This window comes from Chelonoidis abingdonii, chromosome 1, assembly GCF_003597395.2.
Source record: "Chelonoidis abingdonii isolate Lonesome George chromosome 1, CheloAbing_2.0, whole genome shotgun sequence".
NCBI classification, from domain to species: domain Eukaryota; kingdom Metazoa; phylum Chordata; order Testudines; family Testudinidae; genus Chelonoidis; species Chelonoidis abingdonii.
The window spans coordinates 99,340,564-99,363,986 of record NC_133769.1 but is presented as its reverse complement, the minus strand read 5'-3'; the positions used below and the strand labels follow the sequence as shown (position 1 = coordinate 99,363,986).

At 46.4% G+C, this 23,423-nt stretch overlaps 1 protein-coding gene across 6 annotated transcripts in view; it reads right to left on the bottom strand.

Moving 5' to 3' along the window:
• Nucleotides 1-23,423, bottom strand: part of FAM227A (family with sequence similarity 227 member A) — a 58,583-nt gene that overhangs the window by 32,196 nt on the left and 2,964 nt on the right. For 4 of the 6 annotated variants that reach the window (XM_075068279.1, XM_075068280.1, XM_032791958.2 and 1 more), the window contains 9 exons: nucleotides 21,830-21,915; nucleotides 19,483-19,579; nucleotides 14,983-15,086; nucleotides 10,071-10,223; nucleotides 9,667-9,768; nucleotides 8,183-8,287; nucleotides 5,961-6,084; nucleotides 3,057-3,164; nucleotides 2,122-2,201 (listed from right to left, as the gene is read on the bottom strand). In XM_075068279.1, coding sequence (XP_074924380.1) covers nucleotides 2,122-2,201; nucleotides 3,057-3,164; nucleotides 5,961-6,084; nucleotides 8,183-8,287; nucleotides 9,667-9,768; nucleotides 10,071-10,223; nucleotides 14,983-15,086; nucleotides 19,483-19,579; nucleotides 21,830-21,915 — 959 coding nt within the window. Of the gene's footprint in view, nucleotides 1-2,121; nucleotides 2,202-3,056; nucleotides 3,165-5,960; nucleotides 6,085-8,182; nucleotides 8,288-9,666; nucleotides 9,769-10,070; nucleotides 10,224-12,582; nucleotides 12,628-13,274; nucleotides 13,436-14,982; nucleotides 15,087-19,482; nucleotides 19,580-21,829; nucleotides 21,916-23,423 lie in introns of those variants that run through there. The other 2 variants (XM_075068281.1, XM_075068282.1) reach the window with 2 other exon arrangements.

Below are 23,423 nucleotides of genomic sequence, written 5' to 3'. Positions count from 1 at the left end.
TGTTGAAATCGTAGTGAATTTTCTAGAGTCTCTCCCTGTGGTCCAGAGATGAAGATGTCATCACTGAGCGTAGGTAGAGAAGGGGCGTGAGTAGAGAGCTGAGAAGCGTTGTTCAAAAGTCAGCCATAAAATATTGGCGTTTGTGGGGCCATGCGGGTGCCATGAGCAGTGGCCACTGATCGGGAGATTATTGTCATCAAACTTGAAATAGTTGTGTGTGAGTATAAAGGCACAGAGCTCAGCAGCCAGTTGTGCTGGGCATCATCAGTGATACTGTTCCTGACAGCTTGTATTCCATCTGTGTGTGGGATTTTTGTGTAGAAGAGCTTTACATCAGGTGGCTAGGATGGTGTTTTCTGGGAGATGACCAATGATGTGAGTTTCTCAGGAAATCAATGGTGTACGGAGATAGCTGGAGTGCGGTGGCATTAATTATTCAAAGAGGCTGATAAAGGAGTGTGTTGTCATCATAACAGGGCTGACTACCCAAAGGAAGCGCAGAACAACTCTCCATACAAATTTAAGGCACCTCAGATCACTAGGAATACATATAGAAACTGCAGCCCTCTACCAGGCACTCCTATACTATGGAACAAATCAACATACCTAGAGCCCGACACGGTTATTACTGTCTACTACCCAAGATCCACCCCGATATACTTTGACGCCCTCATCTCCGGGCGTTGGCGACTCTCACTGAGGACTGTCCTGGATATGTGGAGCCGTCTACTCAGACCCTATCACAGCACTCACCAGCTATACTCCGTGACACCTCTGAAAAAACAACAGGATCCACTGGCCATCAATACAGCCCGCTACCCCTACCAATGCATCTTAGGGATCTACAACCATCGACAATGATCCAACTTTCAGGTTTTGGGGTGGGCAGGCCAATCCTTGCCCACAGACAACCTGCCACCTGAAATGTAGTATCTCACCACAACTGCACACGCGAACATAGTACTCAGGCTCAGGAGAACCAACCATGCAACAAACCTCAATGCCAATACTGCCCACATATATACACCAGCCGACCACAATCACAGGACATAACCAGATCAGCATACCATCAGGTTCATTCACCTGCACGTCCACCAAATGTAAGTATACGCCATCATATCCACAATGCCCATCTGCTATGTGACATTGGCCAAGCTGGACAGTCTCTACGGAAAAGGATAAATGGACACAAATACAGGATATTGAGGATGGCAATATGACAAAAACGCTGTAGGAAGATCAACCTCCCTGGCCACATCTATAAAGACCTTAAGGTGGCATGCCTGAGCAAAAAACTTCAGGACCAGACTTCAAAAGAGAGACTGCTGGAGCTTCAGTTCTCTGCAAATTGTGACACCAGCAGCTCAGGACTAAACAAAGACTGTGAATGGCTTTGCCATTAAACAGAACGTTTCACTCCTCCTTGGTTTTCACACCTCAATGGCTAGAACAGGGGCCTCATGCTCCTGATTGAACTAACTCGTTATCTCCTAGCTTGCCTTGCTAGCATATGTATACCTGCCCTGGAAATTCCACGTACATGCGTCTGACGAGTGGGTATTCACCCACGAAAGCTCATGCTCCAAAACGTCTCTTAGTCTATAAGGTGCCACAGGACTCTCTGCTGCTTTTAGTAATATTCAAGCACTTGGAACAGGTGTCTAAACTGAACATGCCTGTCTGTCTGTCTCCCCTGCCTCTCTGACTTCGTTTCTTGGAAAGGCTCTTCCTTGGCTCAGGGAGTAAGACTATGGGCAATGATTATCAAGATCTAAGGTTAGCTAGTAAAGGAAACCCTCTGAGTGTAAATCCCAGGATAGCAGAGGAATTGTACATGGTGTTTACAGAAAACATAACTCAGAGTAACAGGATGAAGATAAGCAAAGATTAAAAAAAATAGATTGATATTAGGAAACCTTTCCTAATGGTGAGGGGAAAGTCCTTTCTTCCAAGTCATTTAACAGCCAATTGGACAAAAGAACAGGGAACAAGTCTGCACTAGCAGGAGAAAGGGGGAAGAAGAAGAGATGTGAAATGGATTATTTCAGTCTCAAATGTCTCCGTTTCTATGACATCCTTCCTTGCCTTGTTGCATGTCTTCATGAATAAGATGCTCTTTACCTTGTATGGTTGAATGGATGGCTGACGAGTCTTTTCTGGGTTGCCATAAGCCTTTGAGGAAGCAAAGGGGACAGAGGATTCTAGGGAAAAAACAGTGACACATATTGCTCATCATTTTTAAATCTGTAATCTTAGGACCAAGTCTGGCTAGAGAGAACACTCTATACAAAACTCTTTTTAATTGGGACTCAGTGCAGTCACTGAACAAGATCTTGGTTCTGCCCCTGTATTTACAGTCTGTATTTGTTAAGGTACTTTGTGTTTCTTATAGAATGACGAATGTTCTCCTTTACCCTATTAAATGCACCACCCTTGTTGCAATCGCACACGTCATGACCTTGGATGGGATCCCCTTTGGGATCTGTCAAAACCACTTCAAAGCTAGCCAGAGTGAGTACTGATGAGTAATATAATGTGCTCCCTGCTTCCCTCGCTGACCCAGAGAGGAATGAGAACCTAGGACGGGGAACAAAGCCAGGTCTCCCCCACAGCAGTGCAGAGTACTACTCCTATAGAACCAAGCCTGGTTCCTGCAGCTCTCCCGTTGCCTGATGAAACACAGAATAAGAGACAAACAGAGAACTGAATGCAAATCTGCATGCTGGCAAAGAGCACTTATCCCAGCTTAACTGAGGTCATTGCCAATATTATTCAAAAGTTCTTTAGCCAGGGTGCTCTGGTTGCAAATGAGTATTTATCAGTTCTCTCTGACAAAAGGACAGCTCCCAAATATATCACTCAGATACAATATATCAACCTGAAGCCAGGCCTCTGACTCATGCTATGCCATTTTTCTAGCTCCTCAGCACAGCTATTTGTTGGTCCTGCAAAGACAAGGCATTTTGTATGGAACAGTGGATGCCTGGTTTGGGCACCAAGCCCTTGTTCAGCTCAGCAGGAACATGTGGGGAAAGCTATTTCATCAGTGCTCTTACCTTTCCTCTGCTTTCCCTTTGTTGACAGCAAGTCTTCCCTCCTAAATCTCTCTGGTTCCAGATGGGAGTAGTCCCAGTTACTGTAGCTCCCTGGGACAGGCAGTGTCCCTAAGGGGGGGTGGGGGGGTAAAATGAGAAATAGTGAGAGAGACTGGAAATGCAGGAGAGAGAAATAGCAAAAGAAGAAGTACAAAAAAGAGCTACAAAAAGGATCTCGCAAAACTGAGTGACTGGGCAACAAAATGGCAGATGAAATTTAATGTTGATGAATGCAAAGTAATGCACACTGGAAAACACAATCCTAACTAAACATATACAATGATGGGGTCTAAATTAGCTGTTACCACTCAAGGAAGAGATCTTGGAGTCATTGTGGATAGTTCTCTGCAAACATCCCTCAGTGTGCAGCGGCAGTCAAAAGAGCGAACAGAATGTTGGGAATCATCAAGAAAGGGATAGATAATAAGACAGAAAATATCATATTGCCTCTATATAAATCCATGGTATGCCCACACCTTGAATACTGCATGCAGATGTGGTCACCCCATCTCAAAAAAGATATACTGGAATTCAAAAAGGTTCAGAAAAGGGCAACAAAAATGATTAGGGATATAGAAAGACTTCTGTATGAGGAGACATTAATAAGACTGGGACTTTTCAGCTTGGAACAGAGGCAACTAAGGAGGCATATGATAGAGATCTATAAAATCATGAGTGGTACAGAGAAAGTAAATAAGGAGTAAATAACACTTCCTTCTCATAATACAAGAACAAGGGGCCACTAAATTAAATTAATAGGTAGCAGGTTTAAAACAAACACAAGAAAGTATTTTTTCATGCAACACATTGTCAGCTTCCGGAACTCCTTGGCCAGAGGGTGTTGTGAAGGCCAATACTATAATGAGGTTCAAAAGGGAGCTAGATTCATGGAAGATAGCTATTGACGGACTATTAGCCAGGATAGGCAGGAATGGTGTCCCTGGCCTTTGTTTGCCAGAAGCTGGGATTGGGTGACAGGGCATGGATCACTTGTGGGACACCTGCCATTGGCCCCTGTCAGAGGACAGGATACTGGACTTGATGGACCTTTGGTCTGACCCAATATGGGCATTCTTAGGTTTTTATGTTAAGTAATAACAGAAAGAGAGAATACAGTTTGGCACTTTTGTAGCACTTCTCATCTTCAGCGTTGCAACAAACATTAACTAACCCTCACAATGCCCCAGAAGATGCTCTATCATCCACAGTATATAGATGGAGATGCCAAGGGAGAAAGCTGGTAATTGGCCAAGACACCAGAGGAAATCTGTCCCAGGACTGGGTATAGAATTCAGGAGTTGCTTGCTCCCAATCCTGCGTTCATATCATGATTAAAGACTAATATTAAACTTATTTCATTTGAGAGGAGAACATAAGAGAGAAACAAAGTAACAGAGAGTGATAGTGAAGGTGAGAATGAGACAGAGAGCAGAATGAAAAGACATATAGAAGTGGAATAAATTGAAGAAGGGGGGGGTGGTAAGAGGAGAGTGAAAACCCAGTTTGCAGTGAGTATTCATTGCTTCAGAGGCTGAAAATGTCCACTGGCCTTTTATCTCCTGTCTATCAAAGAGGGATGAACTCCAGGAAGAAAACATCCCACCCAGAACACCCAACTCCCAGGAATTGATTTTATGTTTGCTGCAGGCCACCAAACTAAGTAGGGTGATGGAGAAAGGATGACCAGGAATTTCTCCCAGAGATCCGGAAATTGTGTACCAGGATACCATATTTAGAGCCAGGTGAAATTTTTTAGATTAACAATTTATTCACCAAAAAATGAAGTTTTGGTCAATCAGAAACTATTCATGAATTTGACTCAGTTTTGAGAGAGAAAAACTTTTTCCAGGCCAGCAACCAGGAGATATGGATTCAAATCCCTCCTCTGAATCAGACAGAGAGAAGATATGAATTCACAGCTCATACCTCCCAAATAAGGGCTTTATTTATCAGGTTATAGAGTTTTTGTCACCAGGGCCACCCATAGATTTTGGGGGATCCAGGGCAAAATCCAAAAACCACACCCTTCCAAAAATTTACCACTAAGAGGAAGCCCCCGGTGGGAGAGACGGGGAGATTTGAAGAGCATGTTCACCCCACAGTGGCAGCTCCTGTCCCACAAGGCTGGGCCCAGCTTCCCACTCTGGGCATGGTGACATGGCGCACGGGATCACAGTACCATACTTGCTGACCACTTCTCCCTCATGATAGAGGGGCTGCCAGACCAATTCTGAGTGGTGCTGTGACCCCACACACCAGGCTGCAACCCATCTCAGTTTAGGGGCCCTCAAACTGTGATCTCCCATACCCGCCAGGCAGCCCTGGTCCTCATTCACTCTCTCTTTGGCCCAGTGAATATTTAAGTATTTATAGAAAGTGAAGCTGCTTGCACAGGAGAGACTGAGAGCAATCCAACTTAAACCAGCCTGGTGGTTACAATGCTCACCTGGGAGAGGGGAAATCTGAGTTCAAGTCCCTGCTCCAGAGTGGGGATTCAAACCTGGGTCTCCCATATTCCAGGCAAACACTGGGCTAAAAGTTTCAGACATGGACATGAAGTTTGCTGGTCTGACAAAGACTTTTCAGATTTGCTGACAAATTCTGAACATTTTCAGAACCAAACAGCATTTTTTTTTATTTTTTGGTCTGCTCTCCAAATCAAAAAGTCAATGATTCACTCAGTATCCTTAGGCCCCTCTCTATTCTTTTTGCTCCCTAGTACTACAGGATGGAAGGGGGCTAGAGACATTTTTATTAAGGCCAGGGAAGGAAGGGAGTTTGAAAGGCTGGGAAGTATTCTCCTCCATTTGGCTGTATATGACCTGCACATATTGCCTTTTAAGCAGGAAGAAAAGACCCTCTCACCTGCCATCCACTCTGACAGCACATTGCAGAGCTGGGACTTGAACTCATCTGTATTGAACCAAGATCTTGGAAAGCTGGAGCAGAAGCAGGTGTACAAGGTTTGGCTCAGCAATGAAGGGAAAACCTATGGGTCAAGGAAACCAAATTCAGAACTCCATCAATCTAGACAGGTTAGAGGAGAGACGTTGGGGACAGATTGTTCTTTCCTAGAGCTTAAAAGGGCTGTATTCCTTCCTCCCATATACAGGGACTATCCAAAATTCCAATCCACGCAGATTCAGTCATAAAGGAATATCCTCAATTTTAATATAAACAATCATTTAGCCAGCACTGTAATTTTGTTTCTTGTGCCATTTCTCCGGCTTGTTTTTTGTACATTAGAAACATCAAAAATGTTAAGTCTGGTTGGTTGGAAGACTTCTTCGTGTACGTGGACCTCTCATACCTTAACTGAAGGGATGAGGGGGATGCTGAATCCTAAACAAAGCCATCCTGTCTCCGAAATATTTGTTAAACCCTGGCATTACACAGGTGTTCAGACACCCAAACCAAAACCTAAGTTTCAAACAGTTTGAATAAAAATCTTTTCCCTTCATAATTGCTCAACTTTCAGTCCCTTGTGATGTCACTAGTTTTCCAGTCGTCATTATAGAGTCTTCTATGGGGAGAGATGAATTTCTAAATCTAAGAAACAAGCAGAAAAATGTTTGCATCGTTGGAAGCAAAAGAGGAGACAAACCCTTTTTTTTCTTCCTTTGAAGGTCATGTTTACCAAAAGGAAGCAAGAGGCTACAGAATCAGTTGGGCCTTCAGTGTGGAAATACAAGACCCCTAGGATGAGCATACAAGACTGAAGTGAGAGGAAGAAGAGTGACAGACAACAAAGTCGAGGGAAAATGAAGAAAAGAAGCTGGGGCAGTAAATAAATAACTCAAGTAGAGAGGGCAGAAAGAATTGGATGGAGTGCATCTCAATGGAGGCAAAGGAGCAGGGTGGGGAAGAAATAAACCTATCCCTTCAAAAATAAAAACCATCATAGCATTAACATGTCATTTGCTGCCATCACATAGTTCACTCTGCTTGTGTGTTCTACCCCTTCCCACATCCCAAGTCCGTCTTGTCTGTTTATATTATAAATTCTTCAGATCAAGTACCATCCGGGCTGGTGCAAGGATATTTTGTACCCTAGGCGAAACTTTTGCCCCGTAACATCGGTTAATTGAGGGGCAAATCCCAACGAGCCTTTATAGACCCCAGAGGCCAGACTGCCCAGGGGCCAGCCATGCCCAGGGGCTGCTCCCCAGACCAAGTTCCTCCCTCCCTGCCCCCTGAACTCCCCTGGAGGGTACGCAGCACTCATGTGAGCCCCCCCCACCTCGGTGGCCCTCGCCCTGAGTCCACTCACTGGCTTTGCTGAGCTTGAGCAGCTGCAGCAGCTCGGCAGGGAGGAGCTGCCTTCTGGGGGCTCCAGCAGCAGATACATGTGGGCAGAGGCCCCTGTGCGACCCCCTCGTACCCCGCCTCGCCATGCTCGGGTTCTGCAGCGATTTTATAATCTTCACTAACTCACTAATGAAATATTTTTAAAGCAAATTTTAAACTAAGGTCCTATATAGACTGACATGTTCTGAGTAAATATTACAGTCATGCACAACTGTTTTTGTCAGTACATTCAGAAACTGACAGTAGATACCTGAGGGTTGGCAAATGCCTGTTAAATGTCTTCATTACCCCTTAAATAGCTCTTTAACAGTTTCAGTGTTGCGCTAATAGATCTGGCAGGCTGGAGACTTTTTCTCTTTTAACTACTAGATCCCCTTTCCAGGAAGACTCAGAGCCTGCAGGAAGGGTCAGAACAGGGATAGGAAACCAGTAGGGTGGACACTAAGACCCAATGGTGCCCAAATTTTTCAGGTGCCCTATCCAGCTGCCTATGCCCAAGGTTGCAGCTGGTGCTGGTCGGGATATCAGACAAGATAGTCTGCTATTCAACAAGTGTTCAATCAATTGATCACTGCACATTCCACGCCCTGGAAGAATTAATTAGTAAATGCCTATACAGCATTCTAAAAATATAAAGTGCTATATATGGGGTAACTGTTGTTAGTGTCAGATTATCCCTGTGGCCAGAAATAAAGGGGCGGATAGTGGTGGATATTCCCAGGTCATTTCACTGCTGAAGTGTCAACTCTATAGCTTTTTCTAAATCTTTTTACACTCACTTTAATAAGAGCATTCTGGTACCGGAACCTGTGACAGTCAAACAGGAGGGCGGCATAATTCTTTGCAATGCGATCAAACAGCCGTCCCTGAATCTCTCTATTTGGCTACCAAGAAAGAAAAGAATGAATAATCAGAGAGGTATTCACCTACCCATCAAACCACAACAACATGGAGATCCTCAAGCCTATCTGAAGGTTTGTGTACATGAGCAGAGTGGATTGATTTAAATCAAAGGGATTTAAATCACCAAATTTTAATAATGATTTAAATCAGCAAAACAGGAAACCTTGATTTAAAGACTCTATTTTAATCTTGTTATCTATTTGTACTCATTAGCTATTTTTCTAAATAAAGTTTGAGTCTCAGTGGTTGGTAACCATTAAAACATGTTGCTTTGGAACTAAATAGCGCCTTTACACTAAATTTGGTACATCTGACCTCCTTTATAAAGCATTTTGAGATCCACTATATAAAAACTAGATATTATTTTTATTATTTTATTTTGCTAACCAGGATGATACCCTATATTTATGAACATTTATTTAAGCAATTATATAGCTTAACATACATTAAGTTTAAAATGGCGAATGATGCATTTCTTATTTACCACCTGATGATTAATTTTTTGTTCATGATTTGTGTCAAGGAACATCTGGATGAAAATTGGAATTCAATTAAAAATGCACAAAACATAATTAGTTTTATTTAATTAATTAAAAAAATTAATCTTAAATGTTGGATACATGGGGGAAAATATAAATGTATCAAAACATATTTTTCATTTAAAACTAGCTGATTTATTAAAGTATTATCTGTAGTTATGAATTTTGAACTGACTGTTTCTGGTCATCAACTTCCAATCAGTTTCTCAATTCTGAATGAGCTAATCATTGAACTGAACTTGTTGAATAACCTGAAATGAAGAGGAGGCAGTCAAAAATTGATTTAGATATTCAACTTTGGTTCCAGGTGCTTAGCCAGTTCAATGGTTGGACTTTCTTTAAAACTTCAGCAGCAAAGATGCACTGCTTGAATATTACTTTTTAAATTTAATTTAAATTATTTTAATAGATTACAATAATTGTAGGTGTTAACATAGAGTGTAATAAAAGACAGCTACCTTTCCCGTAACTGGTGTTCTTCAAGATGTGTTGCTTATGACCATTCCATATTAGGTGTGTGCGCTCGCCACATGCACCGGTGCTTGAAGTTAAGGGATTTGTACAGACCCTAAATGCCACCACAGTGGGAGGGAGAACACCTCCTCTAGTTTGCATTGCATTGTAGGGGCTGGCTGGAGCAGGTATTCGCTCCCTACAAGGGACAGATGGAGCAGGAGTGGACCACACTGCACAATTTCGACCTTTTGTTTTGAATATTATTTTAAGACACTTATCAAACTTTCCCTCTGACAGACTCTAAACTCAGTTGAACCACATGAAATACATCAATATCCAAGCCCTTGTCCTAGTCTCTTCCTTACCTGATATAAGTGGAGAAAAAACCACCAGAAGCTGTCCAACAGGATAGCCTGAGAGACTGGAGTTGTGAGAAACTTCTGCAGCATCTTTGAAGGAAAAGGAGTCTGACAAAGAAATGAAACTTTGCAACTTCATGCAGCACAAACAGATGAAGATACGCTCACAAGGGAAATCACTCTGATCACACACCCTCTCCCCTGTTCTCAACTCTACCACGAATCCATCCTTAAGAACCTCCGAATCTCTCATTCACAAAGCCTTACAAGCAGCAGCATGCCATTTCTGAGAAACAAATGCACACATTCTCACAGCACTCACACACATATTCACATACATGTGCATGGCATATCCACTCATATGTAGGTACAAGCACACATTTGCTACTCTTTGTAAATATGCAGAGTACCTTCCCACTTGCTGACTTTCTCTGGGCACACACCACCTTCTCTATGACTTCGGCCAACTCCGTCCCATTAGGCAGCGGTGTTGGCTCATGCTCGTTGTACCCTGGGTATTGATACAGTTCCACCAGCTTGTTCTTTTCTGATGTATTCTGAGGCTAGGGTGACAAAGAGGGAGGAAAGACACAATACAAAACACATATACTGATGACAAGTGCCTTCAAATCTCCCAGCCTGGTGCTTTATGTCTCAAGGGCAGGAACTAGCTATTTCAAAACATCGATTATCTAGGTTGTGAGACTTCAATGGGGAGTTTGCAAGGTGGGTGTTGGTCACCAGCCCATGCCCATTCCTTGTCCCCACTGGAATAGATTTACTCAGGCACTTATAATACCAGGAGTGCCCTATAAGGGTTTTTGAGCCTGTCCCACTGGAGTCTATGGGAGTTTTGCCATTGACTTCAGACCTTAAGTGTTGTGCTGATTCTCATGGTGGCTACTCCAAAGTATCACACAAAAGATTTTGAGGTTTCACTCCTGGAGGACTGGTTGCAAATGGCTGAGTGTCAGATCATGGCTTGAGAAGCTGAAAATCACTGGTCTACCAACAGCTGACACTCAGCAGAAGATGGAAAGAAAAGAGAAGAGTATGCTGCAGTCTTTATACTAGTTGCTGTTCTTTTCCCTGTGTGACTTCCCTTATCCTCTGCAAACTCCAGGGAGAAGGAAATCATGATTTCCATTTGTACAGAGCACATTACTCTTGGGTGTGTGACTAGTCATCCATTGCTAGAAAAAGATCCAGAGTAAGATGCCAGAAACTGTTAGTGGCATGAGTGTAGCAGCTACACAAGAAACTGAAAAGTTAAGGTTATTTAGCTTGACGAGAAGTTAGAGGGGACTTGACTGATAAGTCCAAAATGATGAGTGGCCTCAGCCTGGTCTACACCCATGAAAGCTCATGCTCCAATACATCTGTTAGTCTATAAGGTGCCACAGGACTCTTTGCTGTGACACACTCCTGGCTGGAACAGACAGGAGACAGTGGATCTCCTGGGCCTCTGGGGAGAAGAGACTGTGCAGGCACAGCTATGGACCACTCACATAAACGTGGACATCTACAAAAAGACCGCACTGGGGATGCAGGCAAAAGGGTACAACAGGGATCAGCAGCAGTACCACATGAAAGCAAAAGGAACTGCGGCAGGCATTACGGAAGGCCAGGGAGGCCAACAGACAATCTGATGCCAAGCCACAGACCTGCTGGTTTTACAACTAGCTGCATGACACACTTGGTGGAGACCCCAACAGCATCCTTCAGACCACTATGGATTCCTTGGTGGAACCTAAGAGAGAGACCCCTGCTGTGGACAGCAAGGAAGAGGAGCGACATGTGGGTGAGCGGGTTCTGCTATGTTGTAAGCCAGGATCTTTTAGAGACTCCACTGCAGTCTAGACATTCCTGCCAGCTGAGCACAGATAAGCTAGATCCAGGGTAAAGAACCTTAGATACATGTGTGCGTGCATTCTCCCTTAAAAAGAATAAATGTGAAGATGGCGCCAGGCTCAACCGCAGGTTAGCAGAACACAAGTTTCTGCTTTTCATTGTTTTACTCCTACAAGATGAACAGGAGAAGAGATAAAGGTACAACAAAACTTAGAGGTAGAGCTGGTATCTGCTCTTCTTTTCCCTGTCAGGCTGTGGGCAGGCTGTGTAGCAATTTGTTTAAGTACATAAGGATGTTCCTTGTATCCTCCTGAGGGATCATGATGAAATTTTCATGGAGATGGTCTGCAATCCTCTCCTGAAGGTTTCTAGAGGTGGCTGCTTGATTTCTTCCTCCACAGTAGGCACCATTGCAGTAAACAGGTGTGATGGAGTAGGGGCTGTCAGTGTGGGGGATGGGAGAGCAGGGGATGTCTTTAGGTGAGGGACAGGATCTTTAAGCCTGTAACCTGAGCCAGGCAGGGAGGAGGGGGGTCAGCACCTGTGCCCAGGAAGCTGGACAAAGGGATCGGCCGGCGGGAGGAGAGGCAGGTCAGTTTGGGTTTTGGGGCTGTGTGGGTGGAATTCAGGATATCCTGCTAGGATCCAAGCCCCCTGAAAGCCCAGAAGGACTCATGGAGGGGTCCTGACTGTGCCTGCAAGCTCTGCTGTAACCTGCGTTCCTGTTGTCCAATAAACCTTCTGATTTACTGGCTGGCTAAAAGTCACTGTGGGGTCCAGGAAGAGGGGTGCAGGGCCGGACTCCCCCAGACTCTGTGACAACAGGCTAGCAGCATATGGACTCAGGAGGCTTCAAGACCCAGCAGCGGCTTTGCTCTCTGTGCCTTTGTTACCCTCAGGAGTGAGAATCAGCTAAAATCATTACCACCACCACCTGCGGCAAATAGTGCCAGTACTCAGTGCCATTGCCCTGTACTTGTATCCATGGAAATAGGGGCTCAATTTTTCCTGTTTTACACAACCATACAATTCCCTCCTCCCTCACCCCCAGTCCTGGTAGGCCATACTCACCTTGGCTGCAGCTGGAGCGTGGTGCTGTGCAGAGGTGATCCAAGACTGAAGTGTGAATAAGCATGTCTGAATTTAAAACTTTTATGGGCATAAGGAAAGGAGTTCTGAAACTAAACATTTTACTTTCTGTTGTGATGGTAAATATAATCTTTTATCTGAAGCTGCTGCCGTTACAGCCCTGAACAGTGCCCCTTCCACACCCACAGGACACCAGTCCCTGATAAGGAGGAGGAAGAAGCAGACTACAGAGGACACGTTCAGTGAGATCATGCAAACCAGTGCTGCATCAAACCATGAAAAGAAAGCCTGGAAAGTGAATATAGCAGACAGCTTGGAGAAGGAAAGAGTGGACAGGAGAAATGCCCAGGAGTCCTTTCAGGGAAGGAAGAGGGAATCTTTCTTTGGAGCTATCAAGTTGGCCAATGTATGGCTTCATGAGCCAGGAGGAGCAAGGGGTACCCACTGCCGAATCACCGCCAAATCCACGGGACTGGCGGACCTCCCGCAGGCAAACCGCCAAAGACTGTCTGACTGCCGCCCTCGCAGGGACTGGCAGGGCACCACTCGCGGCTTGCTGCCCCAGGCATGCGCTTGCAGTGCTGGTGACTGGAGCCCCCGCTGCCTACTGTCACAATCCAGTGTAGCAGGATATGATTAATGGCCCTACTCAGTTGCATGACAATAGCCCCTACTGTGAATTTGACAACTCCAGAACGATTTCCCATTGACCAGGTGCAATCTGGAGCTCCAAGCTTCCACAGTGAGATCATCCCTCGCTTCTGAACTGTAAGTGCAGGTCTCAGTTCTGTGTCCTGCGTGGGAGGGCTGAAGCAAGATCAGCACACAGATCCTGGAAGGTGGATTTTACATCAGAAAGTTGTACAACCACTGCTCATCACCACAAATCTGCATTAGGATGCAATCCCACCTGCAGTGCTCATTTCTCAAGCCCAGAAGCAGCGCTTCACACTCTGCAGCTGATCCATGAATCACAACAACCTTATATTGGTTTTTGCTATGTCCCTTAGCAATCTGTCCTCAAATAAACTGTCATGTCCCCCATTGTTATGATACTTCCTACAGCTCTGCAACTACTGGAAGAGTCATTTGTTCTGTGTTTGCAATGTTCATGACAATAGTGCAGAGTTGTGTGGCGCCATGCTTCTGTCAGAAATGGTGGACAAGTGCTGCATGGGTTTGTGGGGTTTTAAAAAAGGCGTGAAAATTATGGGATAGGGATGGCATTATGGGATGGAGAAAACTGCATGATGGGAAGTTGACCCTCCCAGTCTCAGAGTTCCCTGCGTAACTCATTTCTACCCAATAACACATTGCAAAAATCCCTCAAAACACATTGCACCAGAGGGTGGTACACAATGCTTAATCTGTGCCAAGGCTTGCCCTGTACCTCCAGGCTTGACAGTTTATAGCCCTGGCATCTCAAGGCTTGCCACTTCGGTTATGAAAGTAAAAAAATTCCTTGAGCCCCAGCACCTCCTTCATCACAAATTAACCACTGGTGGTGCGTGACACACTAGGACACCTATCAATCGTGCACTGCACTTTGCAGTGAGATGAGCAAGCTTGATGAGTATATAAAGTGCCAAAGCAAGCAGACAAGTGTGCATGGTCACAAGTGAATATACCAACTGCGGTGGCTTTATGCTAATATACTTTGTACTGACCAGTTTGTAGTGTAGACCTGCCCTAGTGATAAGAAGGGGAAGGCCTGATCAGTTACCTGTTCCAAACAGAACACAAGCAAGACTTGTGAAATTGAAGGACAGTAAAATTTAGAATCAATAAAAGGAAATAAACCTTTACAGAGGATACAGCGTAATCAATCTATGGAACTGGTACGAAATGAAGGAGGATACAGGAATGGACGGACCAGTAATATGATCCAATTTGTTAGGAGGAGGGGATAATGGACTAGACAGACCAGTGATCCGACACAATAAGGTAAGGGTCCCCAATGCAGCGCCACAGTGCCCGCAGGGGCATCTAAATGCACCCATGTTCTGGCTAGTGGTGGAGCATCCGCCAAAATGCCGCCGAATTTCAGCAGCATTTCGGCGGCAATGCCTCTCGATGATGCTGCTTGCCGCCAACAAGTGACATTGAGAGGCATTGCCACCGAAATGCCGCAGAAATTCGGCGGCATTTTGATGGATGTGGCACCACCGCCACAGTCCTTCATCTGGTGCCCACCAGACAAAAAGGTTGGGGACCACTGCAATAAGGCAATTCTTACATTCCTATGCACTCATCCCAAACATAAAACAAACATCAATTATTTCTCCCAGCAATCTAGAGAATTGGACTCTGTCTCTTTCCAAGAGATGTTGCATATATGTAGGGGAAGGGAAGAATTCTGTCTCTTCTCATACGTGATCTTACCTTCTTGTAGGTGAGCTTGGGCTGAGAGAGTGGGTAAAAGTCTGACGCATACATAGAGTGCTCATACTTCTGTGCAAAGTGGCCTATCTCCTTCCTATCTCTGTCTGCAGCAAGAAGATAGAAGAATGAGACTACTGAGGGGCTGAAGAGTATGACTGAGGAAGCAGCAACACAAGCCAGGAGAATTTCAGCTGAATCAGAAAGATGAGGCAGCATGCTACTCTTTACCCTACTTCATTCCAGTGAATAAGAGTGAAGATGAATGGGAGAATGGATGTACCCTTCCCCGCTATCTCATTGTTAAAGAATCAGTTAAGGTACTGGCTCAAGGAAGTAAAACGGCAAAATTATGATGACATTCAGGTTATATATCAAATAAGAAACACTATTATACATCTAGGAACAGTTACCTTTCCAACAACATATGGGGGAAGACAACCTTGTTTTTAAGGCACAGAACTAGTAGCCAGGAGATCTTGGTTCTATCTCTGGCCCTGCCACATAAACCCTACATGATCTAGGACAAGTAATTTAACCTCTCCCTGCCTCAATTTCCCCAGCTTCAAAGTGTTTTCTTACTTCTTTACTGATTCATAGATTCCAGGTCCAGAAGGGATCTTTGTGGTCATCTAGTCTGGCCTTCTGCATAGCACAGGCCGTAGAAGTTCCCCAAAATCATTCCTAGAGCAGCAAAAATATCCAATCTAGATTTTAAAAATTGCCAGTGATGGAGAATCCACCATGACCCTTGGTAAACTGTTCCAATCAGTGGTGAGTTGGAGACGGTTCACACCAGTTCACAGGAACCGGTTGTTAAATTTAGAAGCCAGTTTAGAACTGGTTGTCCTGCACAGGCTTCTAAATTTAACAACCACTAAGTTGAAGTGACCCAGAAGCGTAGCTGGGGGGAGCAAGGGCAGTGGCTGCTCCCCCTGAGCACATTATGCAAAAGTGGCATCTTAGGTGCCGACCCCATGGGTCCTCCAGCTCCCCACCCTGCTCCCTGGCCCCAGCTCACCTCCACTCTGCCTCCACTTCCTCCCCTGAATGCTCCACCCTGCTTCTTCCCCTCCCCGCCTCCGCTTCCCACAAATCAGCTGTTCATGTGAGAAACCTGGGAGGGCGGAGAAGCGGTGTGACGGCTTCGCACTCAGGCCCAGGGAGGTGGAGATGGAGCGGAGGTGAGCTGGGGCAGGGGGGCCGCCTGCGCCACAGCAGGTAACCAGGGGGTGGGGAGCACAGGGGAACCGCTCTCTGCCCCAGCTCACCTTTGCAGACCTGACCGCGAAGCGGCCGCTTGCTTCTCAGCCCTCCCAGGCTTCCTGCGCAAACAGCTGATTCTCGGGAAGCTGGGGGGCTGTGAGCTTGGCTTGACCCAGTGCTCCAGGTGCTGCGCAGTGGTGGTGTGGCCTGGCTCCAGCCGAGCAGTGCAACTGTAGCGCTGCCATCCACCTACAGGCAGCGCAGTAAGGGGGCAAGGGAAATTCGGGGGTGGGGGTGGTTGGGGGGGAAATCAATAGGGGCCGGGGTGGTCAGAGGGCAGTAACAGGGGGGTTGAACGTGGGCAATGGTCCTAGGGGAGCAGTCAGGAATGAGAGGGGTTGGATGGGGCGGCAAGGGGCAGTCAGGGGCAGGTGTTCCAGGGGCAGTCAGGGGACAGGGAGAAGGGGTTGTTGGATGGGGCAGGGATTGGAATGAGAGGGGGGGTTGGATGGGATGGCGGGAGGCAGCCAGGGGACAGGGAAGGGGGTTGGATGGGGCAAGGGTCCCGGGGGGCCTCAAGGAATGCTGTAGGTTGGATGGAGCAGGAGTCCTGGGGGGAGGGGGGCAGGGAGAGCCACGACCCCCTTGTGGGGTGAGAAGGGAATCTGTTGTTAAGATTTTGGAAGCTCATTACTGGTTCCAATGGTTAATTACTCTCACCATTACAAATTTATGATTTACAGTCTGAATTTGTCTAGCTTCAACTTCCAGCCATTAGATCATATTACACTTTTCTCTGCTAGAGTGAAGAGCCCATTATCAAATATTTGTTCCCCATCTACATACTTATAGACTGTACCAAATCACCCTTTAACCTTCTCTTTGTTAAAATAAATAGATTAAGCTCCTTGAGTCTATCACTGTAAGAGATTTTTTTAATCCTTTAGTCATTCTTGTGGCTCTTCTCTGAACCTTCTCCAATTTATCAACATTCTTCTTGAATTGCGGGCACCAGAACTGAACACAGTATTCCAGCAGTAGTAGCATCTGTGCCAATTACAGAGGTAAAATAACCTCTCTACTCCAACTCGAGATTCCGGTTTATGCATCCCAGGACCGCATTAGCTCTTTTGGCCACTGTGTCACACTGGAGCTCATGTTCAGCTGATTACCCACCACCAGTCCCAAATCTTTTTCAATCACTGGTCCCAAGATAAAGTCTCCTATCCCATAAGCGTGGCCTGCATTCTTTGTTCCTAGATGTATATATTTAACCATATTAACAACCATATTGTTTGCTTGCACTCAGTTCACCAAGTGATGCAGATCGCTCTGAATCAGTGACGTCTTCTTCATTATTTAACACTCCCTCAAGTTTTGTGTCAGCTGCAAACTTTATCAGTGATGATTTTGTGTTTTCTTCCAGGTCATTTATAAGAATTTTAAACAGCATAGAGCCAAGAACTGTCCTCATGGGAATTGACTGGAAATATCCCAACTCCTGCACCTCCTTCCTGAGCCCCTAACCCCTGCACCATGTCCCCTTCATCCCCACCCCTCCTGTCCCCCAAACCCCGTGCATACCTCCTTCACCCCAACTCCCATCCCATCCCTTCCTGAGCCCCTAACTCTTACAACCCCCTCCTGCACCCACATTGGGAAACTGACCTGGATGCAGGGCCACTCTGGAGGGGGGAGGGCAAGTGGGGCAATTTTCCCCAGGCCCGTGAGCCCTGGTTGAGAATCCCTTCCCTGGCTAGAGGCACCTTTTTAATTTTTACTCACCTGGTGGTGGTCTGGGTCTTCGGGGGCACTTCAGCAGCAAGGAGCCCTTCAGTCATTCCAGGCCTTCAGCAGCGGATCCTTCAGTGCTGCCAAAGATGTGGCATGAGTGAATGACCCACTGCCACCGCAGACTTGGAGCGCCGCCCACTGAGTAAAAGCACCGCAGCAGGTGACACCTTTTTTTATGTCTATTCCCCCACTTTGCCCCAGGTCCCCTGAATCCTCTGGGCAGCCCTTCCTGGACGCATAAAGCAGCTGGCATTGCTGCTTGCTCCCACACTGGACGGCTGCTCCTCCTCCCCGCAGCCCTAAGAGGCTTTGAGGAGGAGAGCAAGGAGCAATGTCAGGGCTTCCTGCACCCAGGTCACTTTCCCTGTGGGCTGTGTAAGGGGAGGGCAAGAGAGCAGCAGCTCCTGATGCCTCAGCACAGCCCAGGTGGGGAAGTGACCTGGATGCAGGGAACCGTGATGTATGTGCTAGGGGGAGTGTGTGAAGGAAAGTGTGTGTGTGTTGAGGGGAGTGTGTGTGCCTGAGGGAGGGAGTGCGCTGTCTCTTTAAGAAAGCACTCACGGTCAGGAGCCTGAACTAGGCTTGTTCAAACACAAACAGCTGTCAGCAGCTTCAGACCCAGAGACACAGCAGGACACATAGATTCCCCTGTCCCGTCACCCCAGCTTAGTGGAAATCAGGTACATGGGTAGAGGGAAGGACGACACTCCAGCATCAGCCCCTCTGCCCCACCCCCTGCAGAGCAGACAGGAGGATGCTCCCAGTCCAAAGGGAGTGGGTGGGACAGGAACAGCAGTGGCTGCACACGTGGAGAGCACGGTGGAGGAGGAACATCCCAACATCCCTGCTCCAGAGGAGTCACCTGGTTTGAGGGCTGGTCGTCCAACTGCCCCCTGCAGCTCAGGTCTCTCCCCCTCCCCTATGCTGCTGCTCACCTACCTGCCCTGCCACCTCCATCAGCCTAGCTGGCCTCTGGGCAGCAGGTCAGGTGGGAATCCAAACCCTGCTCACGATGCCCCCCTTTGGCAGTCCGCACTGGGCAAGGGTCCGTACAGCCTACCCCAAAGGCTGGCCCTGAGCGTGGGCATAAGTATTCACAGATTCAGGGCCTAAACTCCCCAAACCCTGTCCTAATTATTCACTGGGCTCAAAATCTGTCATGGATTCTCTTCAAGAGAGGTCTTTGTTTCAAAGTCCTGATTTGGAATCTAGAGTGGTCTCCAGAACATGAGGGCACACACTATTTGTACATTCAGAATTTCAAAAATTACATGGTAAAATTACTTTTTGCTAGGGCAAATACTCAAGGAAGGTGTGAGCTGCTTGAGATGTGGATGGCATTTCAGTCTGGAGCTTGCAAGAAGTGTCCTAATATGGGACTCCACTGGAAGGGGGATCATTAATATCCCAGTATTCACTGGCAGGAAATGTCCTGATCTGGAGCTCTTTAAGCTGTACTCATCTCCCCAACAACCACCCCAAAGATATGTAATTAGAAAGTATGTGTGCCTCTGTCCTTGGACGTCTTGAAGTTCTTTTTCTCTCTTCTGAAGCTCTTCTGTCCAGAGTATCTCTTTAATGATTCCAAGTCCTCAATCACCTTCAACAATAACAAAAACAACAGCAATTGGTGTTAGGGATTAATTCCACACTAAGTTTTGGGGCTTGGGAACAAAAGGACCCCAGACTCCTAAAGCAGCTACTTGAGCTGAAATGATTTCAGTTCTGAAATATAATTCTACAATCAATTAACTCTTTCTCCTGCTTCCTTTTTCTGTTATCTTTCCTGCCATTGCTCTTCAATTCTCTTTCCTCCCCCTACTACATACATACTTACACACACATACACAAAATCCAGTTAATTCATAAAATGCCCATTCAAATCTGCAAGATTCTGTTCTAATTTTGGGGGTGTCCTCCCTATAATTTCCCCCTCCTTTAAAGGACTCTAATTTCCAGTGCCTACTCTCCTCGGAAGCATTAGGAGGCCACTATTTTGCAACATCTACCCTGCTGGAATGATGCATTGCCCAAATGTACCATTAGGAGACACTCCTAAATTACTCCTGGGGGAATTCTGTGCCAAAATTTAAAAATCCTGCAACAAAAAAGTAAAGATTCTGCAAATAATAGTTTCAGATTCTGCATATTTTATTTTTCAAAATAACACAATATAATCCAGTTTCAATTATTTTTGGTCATTCTTTTCAAAATATCCGCCAGCAAGTATGTCTGTAACAATATAGACAACAAAGAGAGATTCAGGAAATGTTTTTTGACAAATTGATTCTTTACTAGGCATATTAATACAGAACTCTGAGTAATAATTCATTTAAACTACAATACAGAACCATATTTCCTGCAGTTCCCAGCTGTGCAAAGGCTGTGGGGAGTCAAGGGTAACGGAGGAGCTGAGGGGGAGGGAAATAATTGCTGGGAAGCAGCCTGGGTGTGAACTTGGAGGGTTGTTGAGTATGGGTCGGAAAAGTATGGAAGATTGGGGGAGGAGGGAGGAGCAGCAAGGGACTGTTAGGGAACTTCCCCCATGCAGATCCTGGCTGACCCCTAGCCTCTCTCAGTCAGGCACAGGTGTCCCTCCTCCCCCACTCTGACACTTATTCCCTCATCCCCACATGGCACTGTACCCCTGCCCCTGTGCCCCCACTAAGCCACTCCCCTGTACCTATGTGGCCCAGCACCCCCTCCCTATCACCATGTGGCCCTGCACCTCCCTTCCCCGTGTCCCTGAGCCTCCACTCCCATTGAGCCCCTGCCCCAATCTGTCCTCCCCCACAGGGCCAAATCTAGGTTTTTTGCCTCTCCAAGCAAAAAAAATTTTGGCTGCCCCCCCATCCCAGCCCTGGGCTCTCACTGCCCCACCACCACCACTGCCCTCCTCCACCCGCATCCCCTGCCACCCCAGCTCTGGGCTCCCCCTACCACACCAGTGCTGAATCTGCCCGCTCCCCCTTCACTTCCAGCCAGTCCCCGGCGCTGGCAGGGTCGGGGTAAGCAGCGAGGCTTCCGGGCCAGGCCTCAGCCCAGGGTCCCTGCCAGGGGTCCTGCCTCCAGGACCGGCTGAAATCCAGGAGGACAGAGCCAGGGGACCACCCCAGCAGGGGGCTGAGGAGCTGGGGCAGGGTAGCCCCAGAGGCAGTGGAGCCCCAGAGAGTGGGACGCGGGTCCCACCCCACTGCTGCTACTGCTTCTGGCTGCCCTGCTGCAGTCTCTGGGCGGCTCAGGCCACTTCACCCAGCCCCAGCTGCAGTGCTGGGGGGGGCAGCCGCCCTGTGACGCCTGCGGGTGATTCCTTGTGCCCCATGGAGCTGCTCCCAGCCCAAATGTCCCCTGCTCGAAGCCTGCCTGGCCCAGCCACAAGGTGCGGGCACTGCTCCTCCGCGGCTTGAACAGCAGTGGCCCCAGGGTGCTGCCTCCACACAACTTGCTGCTGCTTCCAGGGCTGACTCTAAGCTTTTGCTGCCAGGAGCAAAAAAAAAAAAGCCAGAATGCAGGCCCTGCTCCCTCACTAGCTCTTATAAGTCCCTGTCTGACCCTCCAGCAGCCCCACACTGTCTGTCTCCACATAGTCCCTGTCTCCTAACCTGGCCCTACAGATGCTGTGAAGACAGCTCTGCAAGCTCTCTCTCTTCCCTGGCTGGCTGGAAGCTGCTGCTGTGTTCTATCACCACAGCACCCACCAGTGGGAAAGAGGCAGAACTGCAGCAACTTTTCAGCAGAAGCTTTTTTCTGTACAAAAAAATATGCATGGCTCATTAATTATGTGCATGCACAGTGGCGCAGAATTCCCCCACGTGTCTTGCATACGGTGCAGCCAACTGTCTTTACTCACCAGGTCATCAGTGTGGAATTTTTCCAGCTCCAGTCGCAAATGTGCAATTTTCTGGTTAACTTTCTGCATACTGCCAATTGGGCACACTGAGAGGGTAGTTATGTTAAGGAACCTCTTTGGAGAATATTAATAGGTGTAACAAACCACACAAAAAATCGTGCTGCTACTCTTTTTCTGATACTTTCTCTCTTTGCTGCTATTTCTCTTCCATATTTTCTCTCTCTTTGGACTTGTTTTCCCCTCTCTCTCCAGCCCTGACTCATCTCACTAACTACACAATCCAAATCTTTCGGAAAAGCCTCCAAACCCATTGCAACTGGTATCCGTACAGTGGAGCTGCAAACTTTGGACTACCAACAAAATGTTTGGCAAATTGGGGAGCCCTTGAAAAATTAAAAGGGAAGGAATATATATTTTGATTTTGCCTCAAAGAGATGCTTCTCGTAGGCTTTAGACACCCTGTCATCCATTAAAATATATTCCATACCAATAAATACAGTCTGTACCCCACGTGCATCCTTTTTACAAGACCTTGATAAATTTTGTACTAAGTATGCCTTGTGGGATATCATTCCAAAAATTCAATGTGCTGAACATTATTGTCCTGGTAAAGGATGTAAAAAGTTATAAGATTCTTCTGTATTATATTGCTGTAAAATTATCCAAGTTTAGAAAAGCAGGCACAAACCAGTTCATTAGAAAGAAAAGACAAACAAACACCTTAGCCTGGAGTCAAAGTCAAGTGAACCATCATCTAATTAAATGGCCATTCTTTGGCAGGAAGAAAGGTGTAGGCAAGAACTTTATATATTGACAATAGAACATGTAAACAGACTCACTATCACCTGAACCACAGCTGGAGATAATCCTCAAAGAGAAGGGAGTGATGTAAAAACAGAGAATGCACACAAATTACCTCTCTACTCTACTCCTCTGCCCATGGCAGCAACAATGCCTGAAGGGACACTGAACTGGGGGAGGCCTAAAAGCTTCCAGCCATTAAAGACTACAAAGAGCAGTGATGAGAAAAACCTTTGCTTTGAATCTACTCAGCTTGGTAAGTTACATACTAGTTTGCATTTTATCTTTTTATTTTCTTTGTGACCAATTCTGACTTTTATGCCTCTTTATTTGTAATCACTTAAAATCTATCTTTCTGCAGTTAATAAACTTATTTTATTGTTTTGTCTAAACCAGCGTGTTTGGATTGAAGTGTTTGGGAACCTCTGCTTGAGACAACAAGGTTTGTGTATATCATTTTCCACTGATAAATTGACAGACTTTATATGAGGTTGCATCATCCAGTAGAGAGCAGGGCAGTATAAGACATATTTCTGGGGGAAGGTCTGGGACTGGGACTTTGCTGGTATCACCCTGTATGGAATTCATGAGTGGCTGGTCAAAGCATTAATGTAATTCAGCTGGGAGTGATTTTGCATGCTAGATGCTGTATGTGAACTGACCAGGAGTGGTTGTTCTCCCAGCAAAGCAGTGTAAAGTCACCTCTGGTTGGAGAATTGAGGTGACACAGCTGTTCAACAGTCTAGAGTATAGCCTGGGTGATGCCACAATAACCTTCACAGCAAAATACATC